The 13,924-nt window shown below is 34.5% G+C and overlaps 1 protein-coding gene across 1 annotated transcript; it reads right to left on the bottom strand.

Annotated features, from left to right (window-relative positions):
• Positions 1-691: 691 nt before the first annotated feature.
• Lap1 (leucine rich repeat containing protein 7 lap1) lies at positions 692-13,459 on the bottom strand. The gene has a single exon (XM_074100460.1). It carries the CDS (start codon positions 12,667-12,669, stop codon positions 9,961-9,963), a length of 2,709 nt encoding a protein of 902 aa, XP_073956561.1. The 5' UTR covers positions 12,670-13,459; the 3' UTR covers positions 692-9,960.
• Between the last annotated feature and the right edge of the window lie 465 nt (positions 13,460-13,924).

The raw sequence follows: 13,924 nt of genomic DNA, 5'->3' as shown, positions 1-13,924 counted from the left end.
ACTAAGGTGCCATGAGCATCACCGGTGGGATCAGAAGCTCATTTTTCAGGGTTGTACCTATTGTTTTGCGGATTTTTTTGGGGGCCAGAGTCAAACTTTGAATGCTATTTTGTAGAGAACACCCTCAGTTGACCATTTACAGTATTCTTGATGGTACATAGTAATGATAACCAATATGCTTTATGCCTACAATACACTTTCTTGTATGTTTATGCTCCGCTCCGTTAGGTATTTTAATATAAAGGGGCGCTTTTAACGTTAGGATGCTAGGTGCCCAGAAAACTGATTGGTTTTTAAAATCATGCATATGAAACTACCCTTCGAGAATGATGATAATCTGTGTAATACTAATACGTTACGTATTTGAAATAAGAGTGAAAAGGAAAATTATATCTTGGTACTTTATTTTGTAGCAATGTACCTTACTTATACAGATTTTCTTCTGAACGTGATTTGAAAAATCTCCCTCAAAGCAGCATACGTGGAAAATCTGGAGAAGCGTTGGAGTTGGGTATAATAACGTTGCGTTGTTTTTAAATCCGTTCTCTGGTCAATGTAATAAATAAATAGGTATTCCAAAGATTGCCTGTGTGCGACGTGGATTTCGTTTTTTTGCTGGTTGGTTTCTTGTCTCCTGGTTTACCCTTTGTCTAGTGTCTAGACGCCGCTCTTGCTTAATAAAATAAAAAAGTCAGTTTCAAACCCTTTATTAATATCCCTACTCTACGAACCACTGCATAATCGTAGCAGACAAAGCGTAATGAAAACCTATTAGAAATAACTTAAACAATGAAGATTACATTAAAATATTTTAACAAATAAAAAGATTTCTAAATTCGTATTCCTGTACAACAGACAATTGAGTCAATAATATTTTAATTATCTATTATTTAAAAAAAAATACACGACCTTGACCAAAAATCCAATCGAGATGGTGATTATTTATATCTATTATTTTATTAGTACCTATACCCGTAACACAAATCCCTGGATATTCTGGATTATTTTCCTCGGAGCCAATTGGGCTTCAATTATCTTTCACTTAAATTACAATAAAGATTTAACTCCGCAAAATTAGTTAAAATTTGAATGCCTTTTGTCCTCGTCATAAATATATTTTGTCCCTTCATTTGTAAATAAAGTTGAAGACATTTTTTTCATTTTGGAAAGAACAGCTTTTCATTAACTTTTCAGTACAGCATTGTATTCCTATACAAAAGAGTTGACGAAAAACTAGCCAAAAATTATAATATAAAAAAGACAATATCTGTCTTATTAAATAAAGGATATTAAAGTTTTTAATCGCCAAATAGTGTGTTAAATTCTTCCAATCAGGGAATAGTAAATTTGTACATCTTGCTCCATCTCAGTGTGCCTCCCAAATAGTTTTTTAACAACACTCTTATTAAAATCCATGGCACAATAAATAAAATCTCTCTTTTTAAAGCCAGGATACATGATGCATGTTTATGGTACATTCAGCGTGAGCGTGACGCAGCTAAGACATTGCATATGTGTTTAGTGCTTAGTGTACAGTACCACTACCATGAGTTTACAGTGACCGTACTCGATAGCGACGGCGTAAATTATTTGTATGGAGAATTGTACAGCGCCCCTTTGCGACAGACAGACACTAATCATGCTTCATGTATCTGGGCTTTTCTTATCTCCGTAATCACTTAAGTACATTCTATTTAAGTAGGTAAGTAAGTACTTTATTCAATAGGTAAAGCTTTTTCATTTCTATTCGCTTACCAGAATGTTATTTATTCTATTTTCCGACGTTACAGTTATAAAAAAAAAACACTAAAAACAGTTTTAATACTTAATTGTGCCTATGTTTAAAAATAAAAATGAAGCCGCCCAGAAGATAAATGGCCTGTAAATTTCAAAATCAAACTAAATTGTTAAACCAATTTAACAACAGAACAAAGTTATTCGTAAGTACTTCAGCCATTTTTCAGCTGACGGCCTCAAATATTTTTAAGTGGAGTCCCTAGCATTTTATTATACAATTTAATTTGTGCTATTGTGCTTAAAAATATTTTATTTGCCAGCTTAAATCGATTAACTTAGCTGTTAACTAGGTACTAGTCGGACTTGTGAGTTGTTCAAATTATTGTAACTGCATATTTATTAATTCAGAGAGCTTAATGGATAACTAAGTTAAAAGCATCAGCGAGGTCTTTTAGGATCGAATGATTGAAATAGGCTCCGTATAAGATAGATTCTACTGTGTAACCTGATATACATAATGCTTTAAAAATATCAAAAAATAAAAGCATCCTCCGCTAACGAAATACCTTATCTACAACTTTTTACAACAAAATGGCCAAAATTAGTCGCTCCTTACACATAGCCTAAGTTCCCACCGTAAAATTGTGTTATTTTTGGTCAAAATGTGACTTAAATAAAAGATCATACATGGGGTCATACACGTCATATAATTATTTTTGATACTAATTAGTTAGGTGTAAAATTTTATGGTGGGATACCTACTACCTTTATAGAAATATAATGATACCTACTACCAACAGGTTTTATTAGGACTTTCAAATATTTTTAATAAATTAATTAAAAAGGAACCTGCCTATTTTGCCTAGTTTGCCTGTCTATTTCAGAGACGTCAATTTTAGTCAGCATGGCAACCACGACCACTAAAGAAAACTCGATATTTTGCAGACAATATAAGAGTTTAGTAATGAATGAAAGTGCTTTCTTAGTTCTTAATTATTATTATTATGTAAATAAAAACACTTAAAATATGATAACTATGAAACAAAATTTCATGAAATGTCAATCGATCAATAATTTATCAACAATATTTTATCATAAAGTTTATGACATACCTACTCCAGACAGACAATTAAATGGACGGATAGATATGACTTCGCGGCTCAAATTATTATAAAATAAGTATTTTTATTAAAAAAAGATTGCGTTTTACAATTTTGATACATACAGGATGTCCGGCAAGTGGATATCCGATCCTGGCTCGACAGATCATCTTAAGCCTGGTAAAATTTTAGATTTAGTACAAATCGCCTGTATTTCGAATTACTTATTAGGGTTCCATACAAGAAAAAACTGAACTCTTATAGGATCACTCGTGCGTCTGTCTGTCTGTCCGTTCGTCTGTCAGTCAATTTGCATCGAATCTACTGGACCAAATTTGGTAGGATGGTGTAATCCTATGACCCAAACACAGATGTGCAAAGTAAATAAATATTTTCTTTAAAATAAGAGTTTTTAAAGAAGCCGTGGTGGCCTAGTGGTTTGACCTATCGCCTCTCAAGCAGAGGGTCGTGGGTTCAAACCCCGGCTCGCACCTCTGAGTTTTTCGAAATTCATGTGCGGAATTACATTTGAAATTTACCATGAGCTATGCGGTGAAGGAAAACATCGTGAGGAAACCTGCACAAATCTGCGAAGCAATTCAATGGTGCGTGTGAAGTTCCCAATCCGCACTGGGCCCGCGTGGGAACTATGGCCCAAGCCCTCTGGTTCTGAGAGGAGGCCTGTGCCCAGCAGTGGGACGTGTATAGGCTGGGATGGATGGAAATGTCATTTTCGGGGGGAAAATAGGAAAATTAAAAAAAAAGTTTTGCAAACCTTACTGTGCCGTACTTATATCAAATGAAAAGGCTCGTTATGAGGATCTCAAATACTTACATTATTTTTATTTTGTAAAAACTATTAAGTTTTGAAAAAAAAATACAAAATATTTTCTACAAATTGCTTGTAGATTACAGGAAAACCTATAAGAACTCAATCAATTGAAAATAAAGTGGTAAACGTAATATAATACGTTCACTTACGGAAAATAGTTCACTGAAACACCACTAGATAGCGCTAGTAGTAGTTAACTCGCGTCTTGCTGTGAGGATTTCAAATGAGATATTTTGTATTAATTTAAAAAGCACCGTAAAAATATTTATAAAAAAATAGAGCAAAACGTATGACTCTGGCATTGTACGGAACCCTCTCCGCGCTAGTTCAACTCGCACTTGCCCGGTTTTTTCTTAATACCCTTATTACAACTTTGTTGTGGGTACGATACACTTTAAGCCGAATTCAAATGCATTTAAAGAAGTCAAAGGCTTCTTTCATTTTCGAGATTAAAATAAAATTTCAAATATTATAATTGAAAAAATCATGCAGCAGGTATATTCAGGTATGGTCGTGGCGGACAAAAATTAAGGAAATTGGCGCAATTTGAATGAAGATTTCATGCTGAGTACACTAACATAAAATTAAAATTATTAGTAAACATTGTCTCGAAGACGGATCCTTATCAACTTTAAGTGTAGCGCCGTTTTGTCTAGTATTTATTACAAAAGGGGCTAGAATCGTTATTTAATTCAAGAAATATTTTTATAGTAGTAGATAAATTAAGTTTTCAACCATACAACAATTACTGGCACTTGAGGTATCCCATCTTAGGCCTCTAGGTTGGCAACGCATCTGCAATACTGGTGTTGCAGATGTTTATAGGCGGTGGTGATCTCTTACCATCAGGAGACCCACTTGCTCGTTTGCCATCCAGTCAAATAAAATAAAAAATAAATAAAAAAAAATTGAATAAAGCTGTCTACTTAGATGATCTATCCAACCACGGCGGGGTAAACTGAAGTGGCTAATTTCGTCTTTTCCACAGAAACAAATCCGTGCCTTTTGTTTGATGAAAAACAAGGTCTATCGTTTAAAAAATATCGAATATTTTCCCCTCCACTGTCGTTCATTGTGGCATGGTTTGTATTAGGCATATTACAGGAAAACGCCGTGGCGCAAACTGCAATAACATTGCCACGCAATGTGTCACGTCTCCCCCTCTCATTCACCATTGTTTTTCTGTTGAGTGCGGAAAGCTAAATCTGAGGGCCTACTCCGAAATTCGAAAATCGAAGTTCGTATCGTACCGTCCCTCGCGCACTCTCGTATTAAATAGTATAAATGTCAGAGGGACGGAACGACACGAACTTCGAATTTCAGAGTAGCCCCGCTGTTACTTAAGTAATTAAGAGAGATACACCGCTGTAACAATAACTTGGAGGAGTGACCCATTATTTATGAGTTACGTACATAAATTGTATAAAAGAGGAAATAGTGTATTAAATGATATGTTTGAGGTTTCAGTCTTTAGAATGTAGCGTTTTGGTATTACCACAATATTATATATATGTGGTACGTAGTATACAATACATGTCAGAAAAAATAAAAAGATTGATAAGATAAAACATACGCATACACGTATAAGGATAATATTAATCATTTTTACTTAAATTAATAAAATTGATATTATAGTATAATATGCATTATTATGGCTATTAAATCATATTTTTTATCAAAATCGAAATTTCCGAATAGGGATGTTGACACCATTAAAAAATAATTCGAAGACACGACCCCAGTAAAAAAAAAACGCTTTATTTTAGCCATGAAAACCAGATTAATTTTCGATTAACTGCAAAATTAGATTTTTTATTGCTTTAAAACAAACAAATAGTTTATCATAAACACCCAAGTTAATTTTTTAACATGTGATACAATTAAAAGAAAAGATTTTTTTTTTTTCAGATTTTCTTTGGGCACTAAGAAGTAAGGAATAGGTATTTAAAATAATAAAACCGGGCCATTTTGAAATAATTTGGTTCAGATTTAGTAGTCACACGAACACGAGTAGCATATTTTATGCTGCATTGAGGTCCTTTTTAGCTTATTTTGTGCATGCATTACCGTAGAAATTCTAACTTTGTCATAGATTCTATTGTACGCAAGCAGTAGTCTATTTTGTATTGTAATAATAAATGCCAGCCAAGATCACAAGCCTTACTAAGAAAATGCCACAAAAATCAGAACAATAAAAATAGCAAGATTAAAACGGATAAATAATAACTTCAGCCCATAAGTAATGTTAACGCATTCACTGCCAGTGCCACCGACGCACATATGCGTTTTCGGAACTTCGCCCAGTGCCTCTGTCATAATTATTCATACATTTTGAACGCACATGTGCGTCGGTGGCACCTGTGGAAGTCAGGCGGCAGTGAATGCGTTAAAATATAGGTATACGCACAACCTGCTCATGACAAACCTCCTGTGAAGAAAAAGCTTAGTCAAAAATAAATCCTTGCAGTTGGGCTATTTTCTTATTTCGTTTCGTATGTTACTCTACTTTAAAAGGCCACATACATTTAATGACTAAGTAAATCATATTGATTAAAATCAAACCGCACGTTCTTGATCGTAACATAGTAAGTATCTATTCTGCGGTTGGGCGGACTTGTAAAATAAGTACACACTCGTTTACTAGATTGACGTGTAATTTCAAATAAAAAAGAATGCCATAAAAGTATCAAAAACCCATAATTGATAAAAATAAAATCCAGAAGTACTAATATTATTAATGCGAAAATAACTCTTTATATCTGTCTGTGCACGCTTAAACCGCTGAATGAATTCGCCACTACATGCGCCAGTGTAGCGTGAGGTCTCCGAAATGTCAAATCTCATAGTTTTTGGGTGAGCTACGCGGGTTTATTTATAATTAGAATAATTTTGTGAATATTTTGCAATATCTGGAATTAATTATGGAAAATATGCGTTCCGGGGCAATGAATGTCTGTGTTTTGAGACAGTTTTGTCTGTTGGAAACCTTTGTCCTCCCTTTTTTCCGAACAAAACGCGGACTATGCAACACTGTGGCATACTCGATATTTTTATGGTACGGTTTTAAGGTGTATTCAATATGATTTTAATCTAAACTTTGTTTTCACGCCCGTAATAACAGACTTTGAAAGCCATACTTAAAAACCTCACGCAACAGTGCGCCATCTAGTGAGACAAAAAACGATAGCCCTCATTGATTTAGATGTTAATTGGTATGGAGATAGTTAAATTTAGACCTTGGAGAAGACACCCCGGAAAATTTTAAAGTTCCCGCGAATAAACGTATGTAAAACGACCAATAGCTAGTGAATATTATAGAACATATCCAACATATAAGTTTCCAATTTTTTTCGAGCAACCAATCCCCAAATATGAAAAAAATAGTACTCAAAATTATATTTAAATAAATATTTTTATTAAACTGAACGGCGGCGTGATGATGGTATTGTGGGAAAATAGTTCAATTATTTTATTTGAGACGGGTATTCATGCACATTTTAGACATGACTTGTATGAATGTAACTAACCGATACTGCTTTTTTGCGTTTTCCTTTGCCGTCGTAGTTTAATTGCTTTGTCAATATTGCTTTATATGTCAGAAAAGAAAGAAGCCGTGGTGGCCTAGTGGTTTGACCTATCGCCTCTTAGGCAGAGGGTCGAGGGTTCAAACCCCGGCTCGCACCTCTGAGTTTTTCGAAATTCATGTGCGGAATTACATTTGAAATTTACCACGAGCTTTGCGGTGAAGGAAAACATCGTGAGGAAACCTGCAAAACCTGCGAAGCAATTCAATGGTGCGTGTGAAGTTCCCAATCCGCACTGGGCCCGCGTGGGAACTATGGCCCAAGCCCTCTTGTTCTGAGAGGAGGCCTGTGCCCAGCAGTGGGACGTATATAGGCTGGGATGATGATGATGATGATGATGATGATGATATGTCAGAAATAATATAAAATAACTTGTTGCACTGGCAGGTACATGGACAACATAGTGTGAGAAACTTATATGAATTTGTAAATGTTATATAAAAAATTGCAGTTCATAACCTGGTTAAAACTTCATATTCATTATAGTGAAAAAATTAAAAAATCAGTGAGCAACTAAAAATCTTAAGAATCAAATGAGTTTAACTCTTATCGTCATAAAAATTACGAAAATATAAGTGCTTCTACTAAAAAATCGTACTTTTTAGGTTCTAATGGGTTTTTTAGTTTACTTAGCTCTAGTTCACGTTATATCTAAGTACGTAGTAGGTACCTACCTACTATTTAACTAAGAATTACAACTATTGGCTACTTTATCAGTTTTTTGTGGTTCCACATCGAATTACTTAAGTTTTTTAATGAGATTGGTAGATAAGTACTTACATTTTTTATTGAATTGTCTTGAACTGTGACAGATGGTGTAAATTCAAGTAAGTACTTATTACATTTTATAACTTTAATAACATATTACACTTTTGATTGTACAAAAAATATTTACATTGTAAGAAATACGTAAAATAATTTTGACGCTCTTATAATGGTCCCAATGTTTTTAATTTCGATTAGAGCTTTACAAAAATCCGTTCAACTTATTGCAATACTGACTAGAATATTTTAAGAACTGGTTAATATAATAGTTTTTTAATATTAATTCGACAGTAAAATTAATTACGTATTTTTTTTAAGTAGAGGCTGCATCACAATTTCAGATTCAAGGAAGCCAAGAACTCCAGTAAGATCGAACTTAGATCGGAAGAATAGGTATTTTTTAAAAGTACCTGTTCCTTACTTATTTTTACATATTAAAATTTCCATTTATGAACCTTACCCACCTTATCGTAGTCAATAATTATTAATTTAAGCATTGTGATAAATAGTAAAGTAGCTAAGTAAATTGTAAAGTATGTGGTAATTGTGGCTTTAAAAATAAAGATAACTAAGATAGTATAATTCCTTCAATTTTATATTTAAATAAAAATCATCTTTCCTATACCTACTTACTTGGCCTGTTACAAATTGACAACAGACAGTCAATCAGTGTTTTGTTTGTGATCTGATTCTACGGATTTGTTAATCTCGCTAGCTTTAGTTTTTTTTTTTTAATCAAGTCAATTATGTACCTATCTGAATATCTTTCAATTACTTGTGTCAATTTGTTTGGGCCACTTTGGAGTTATTGATTGACCATCTACCTAGTTCCGTGGGCATCGATCGATTACGCGATCCTTCATCACTTACATTAGTAATAGTTAACATTCATTGCAAATTGTAAATTAAAATGCGCCTGCTTTTTTACATTATAGGCCCTGTAAAATGACTGATATTTTATAAAAAAGAATAATATCAGGCGACATTGCTAAATTGGTAGCACGACATACCAACATATACATATAATTACCTGTAAATATAATATTATACACATAGTAATTGAATATAAAGATAGTTCATAGAAATACATATAATAATAAAGAAAGTACAAATTTTAAATTACATAAATATCTTTATATAAACATCGTATCACATGAGACAAATGTTACAAAAATATTTGAAAAATGTAGTATTGCAAGCCATCATTTCAACATGTCATAGATAAAATGTAAATATGCAATGCCTGCTCAGAAAACATTTCTATATATTATAAGAAAAGTGCTAGGTAAGTTCGCTTGCCCAATCTGGGAAGCGGACGGATTTTCAACCACATTACATACTGATGATTCAGAAGACTGACAGTAACAGTATGTGGTTTTATCATTTAGAACTTTCTGGGCAGGCTATGTTAAGAAATTTAAATATTACTTTAACAATTATATTCACCATATTTATAACATTATAATGAAACAACATAGTTGTTACAAAATGTACTTAACCAGTACCTACACAACTGTCTTCTAAGAGTGCTTGTTTTTACAATTTGCCCATTAAATACACAAATTAGTACTTAATTACTCTAATGTAGCTAAAGTTACTACTTTGGCATCCATTGACAATAGCTACTCCACCTGCCATAGGATTTCAACCTGGTTTAAGTAATTTTAAATGCACAAAACTTAATAATTAATCACTCAAGATTTTATTTCTGTTTGCACAACACAACCAGTCACATAAATATCCATTTAGACAAGTCTCTCTAATAAAATCCACCTTGTAGCACCTTAATATTAACTTTCAACTTCAACATATACATAGGTATCACATTTAAATTGCACATCCAGAAAACAGACACAATCCATTAACAGCATTATTGCCACTTTTATTACTGATGATATGGGCAAGGTGTTTGGAAAATCTTCTGTTTTCCTTTTGTTTGTCACTATCCACCAGTGCCATTAAAATACTGAGCATGTTTTGTGTAGGGAGCAGCTATATGGTATGGGGGAGGTTGGCCTCTGCCATATATTGGTTCTGACATACTGCTCGGACTGTGGCGATGGCTTATAACACTTGGTGGATTTGATGGAGCTGGTAGAGCTTCATACAAATCATACATATTTTGAGTTGTTGGAGCATGTACATGATTATAACTACCATCATCAGAAATGAGTGGTGTATTTGTCATCCTGTATGGATTGGTTGTGTTAGTGTGACCTGTTGGAGAATACAACTCTGGTGACTGTGATGGCACATAGGTAGGACTTGTAGCTGTTATCCCATAAATATTTGCATTAGGAGAAGAAGTGGAATAATGGTGACTCTCAACAGTAGGTCCGGGATATGCACTGTTGTAATTGCTTAAATTTGGCATTGTAGTTGAGCTGACTACCTGACTTATTGTGTGTACTCGAGGATTCGGTATATTGCCATGTGGACGATAATTATAACAATCATAATTGCTTTGTGTATAGTTTTTGTCAGTAGGATAGCCATAACTTTCAGTTTCATAAATCCTTTCATGGTGGGTTCCCTTTGTAACAGGGTGTTCTCTTCTGTGGTAGATGGGTTCAAAATTTTGAACATTGTCTATTGTAGATCTGTGTTTATACATATTATCATCAAAATGTGTAGATAATATGGTCTCATTGTTTGACCGCCTATCTTGAGATGCCAAACTTAATCTTTGCAGTCGACTGTGTGTATCATTTAGATTAGTTTGGTAATTATTTTCATTGCTGTTGATATAATTTTTAGGATCTACATGACCATATACATTCTGTGGAATAGGAACTGCATTCCTATCAAGCTCTTGCCTGGAAGAATAAACTTCACTGTGTGAAGCACCATAATGTTGTTTCTGTGAGACTGTGTAATGGTTTCCAGGTTTATAGTCATTATTAACATCTTCATTATTTTCAGGGTACAGTGCATGGTCTACACTTTTGTAGGTTTTGTCATGTTCATAAGTGAGATCCAAAGGCCTATCATAAGCATTTTCTGGTGTTACATTATCATACACAGATACTTTCATAGGATCACTAACACCATTTGTATTATCCTTCTCATCTTCTGTATCTTTCTTGTTATCTGATGCAAATCTTTGCTGAAGAGTAGGTGTTATTTTTGCTGCTTTGATTAAAACTGCATTCTGCATTGGAGGAGATACATCCTGTGTTCCATCTTTATGTATATTCCTAGCATGTTTTGCCAAAGCCCTCAACTCTTTTGGATATGGAGTGGGCGCTCTTCTGAGCTGGCCTGGCTTTTCAGGTATTTTAGGTGTAACTTTCATATCAACAAAACTAATATGGCGTGCAGAAGTCTGAGGTTCTGCATTTTCAGGTTTCTCATTTTCCAATTTTGTTTCAATGGGGGTTAAAGGCACTTGGGGGAAGAGGAAACAAGTGAGGACTTGTTCATAGGTATGTGGGTCTACTTCAGAATGCATAGGCACTAGAGGTTTGCTTTGATTTTCAGACAGCCAAAGGGCCACAAGGTTATCACAATTGAGTAAGGACTGGGGAAGACAGCTAAGTGAATTCCTGACCAAGTTGAGTACTTTCAAAGAGGAAAGATGGCCAATTTCTGGTGGGATCTTAGTTAATTTATTTGCCCGAAGTGAAAGCACTGTTAATTTGGAACAGCTTCCAATTTCTGGGGGTATTGACCTCAACATGTTGTCATCTATATTCAAATATTGCAATTTTCTCAGGAGACCAACAGATGAAGGCATTTTATCTATGTAGTTACACATAAGCATAAGCTCCTCTAGATTTGTTAGCTGTCCTATACTTTCTGGTATTGAGTACAACCTGTTATTGTCCAACTTAAGTGTTGTTAAGTTGCTAAGTTGGCCGATGCTGTCTGGGAGCTGTGTAAGAGCATTTGCTGACAAGCTAATGTCCACTAATTTTGCACAGTATCCAATTTCACTGGGTAGTTCTTCAATCATATTATTGCTTGCTTCCAAATGTATCAAGTTCTCTAAAGGTTTAATCACCCCAGGTATATTAGTTAAGCTATTGTTGTCAATCCATAACTCCCTTAACTTAAGAAATCTTCCAATCACTTCAGGAAACTGCTGCAGTTCATTCTGGCCTAAATCAAGTCTAAGAAGTTCTGTGGAACGTGAAAGTGACTTTGGCAAAATCATCAAATAATTATCTCTCAGTTCAAGGATACGTAAATTCGAAAGACGTCCAAAATTTCCAGGCAAATACTCTAGATAAGTATCATTTAGGTACAATTCTTGTAATGCAATTAAATTTGTGATGGCATCAGGAAGTTTTTCCAAAGGGTTCACACTTAGATCTAAAAATGATAGATATTTTAGTGCTTTCATTGTGTCTGGTAAAGAAGCTAGTGTATTCCTGCTGATATTGAAGTGGTGAAGGTTTACCAGGGAAGAGATGGCCGTGGGGATGGCTTGGAGCTCGTTGTCGCTCAGGTCAAGGTGCTTGAGGCCATGGCACATGAATAGTTGGCGCGGCAACTCGCTGATCCGGTTACTGTGGCATAACAACGTCTCGAGCGTCCGCTCGTACACAAATACTTCAGTGGGGACATCCGTCAGCGACTGATGAGAATAGTCCAACTCGCAAACGTCTTCAACTCCCGGCCTCACACAACACAAAAAGTCGAAGGGCATTGTACTAAAAGGCACTTCTCATACACAAACACAAAATTACACCATTCCGTACTTTAAGCACACCTCACTCGTGTCCCTTATAAGGCAACATTGCTAATATATTTCAGTTTATCAGTTGTACTCTTATTAATGGTACTATAGTTTATTGTATTAAAATTAGATGTAACAGGAAACAAAATAATTGAATCCTCGATAATGAATCACTCAAAAAAACTTGTGATTGACCTTCCCCTCCCATCACATACCAACTAACCAATCTGTCAGTTCATTCGTTCCTTTTTTTTTGCCTGATTTGACAATAGGTTGCGTTCCTCCGCTCCATAATAGTTGTTTATTTTTTGTCAAGCTAGTTGTAGAGCCACGATTCTGAAAACAATTTTGAGTATGCAACTAGAAAACAAGATCAAATAAATTGTTAACAGGCTACTTTGTTTCATTCAAGAAATCAAGTATTGTTTTTAAGTGTTGGCAATTAACATTTGTTTTACTTTTAATTATCCTCGGCGCACATTTTCAAAATATTCTCATGTGCGCTGGGAAGGGACTGCCATTTATTTTGAAAACGTCCCCTAGATAATATAGCAAAACCTTATAGAGCAAAACAAAGGATAACGAGGGTTTGCCATTGCCAAATTCCGATCGCATATAATTCAAGATCGGTCGATAGAATCGCAGTATATCAATAGATTGGACAAAATCGTGGTCTTGCATAGGAAATGCTGCGCGGTTTGGTGGTTTGAGCACGATACCAAATATAGAAGATTTATATTTAGTCAGTAATATCAGTCACGCTGACAATTTGGTAAAATAAAATTAAAAAAAAAATTAGCATACCTCCCATAGGTAAAGTGGGGATGATTTTTTTTTCACTTCCACCTTAGGGGTTTTTGCAAGACCATTTTTTGATAAAGTGAATATTTCCGGAGATATTCACTCCGGAAGTTCAAAAAAATGTCCCCCCCCCCCTCTAGCTTTTGAACCGCACGTCTAAAAATTTTAAAAAAAAAAACGGCAGTTAAACTTAAGTACAAAAACTTTCTAGGAAAAATATTTTCAACTTAATCAGTTGAGCAGAAAATATTTCTATCTAAGATTGTAATTTAACCGCCACTGCGGTCATTTTTTCCTAAAAGTATCTTTCAAATACAAAAAAAAAGAAATCAGTTCATCTATACTAATATTATAAAGAGAAAAGATTTTGATTGTTTGTTTGTATTGAATAGGCTCCGAAACTACAGGACCAATTAAAAAAACA

The sequence above is a fragment of the Choristoneura fumiferana genome, chromosome 17 (genome assembly GCF_025370935.1).
Source record: "Choristoneura fumiferana chromosome 17, NRCan_CFum_1, whole genome shotgun sequence".
Taxonomy (NCBI): domain Eukaryota; kingdom Metazoa; phylum Arthropoda; class Insecta; order Lepidoptera; family Tortricidae; genus Choristoneura; species Choristoneura fumiferana.
This window is presented reverse-complemented; position numbering and strand designations above follow the sequence as displayed.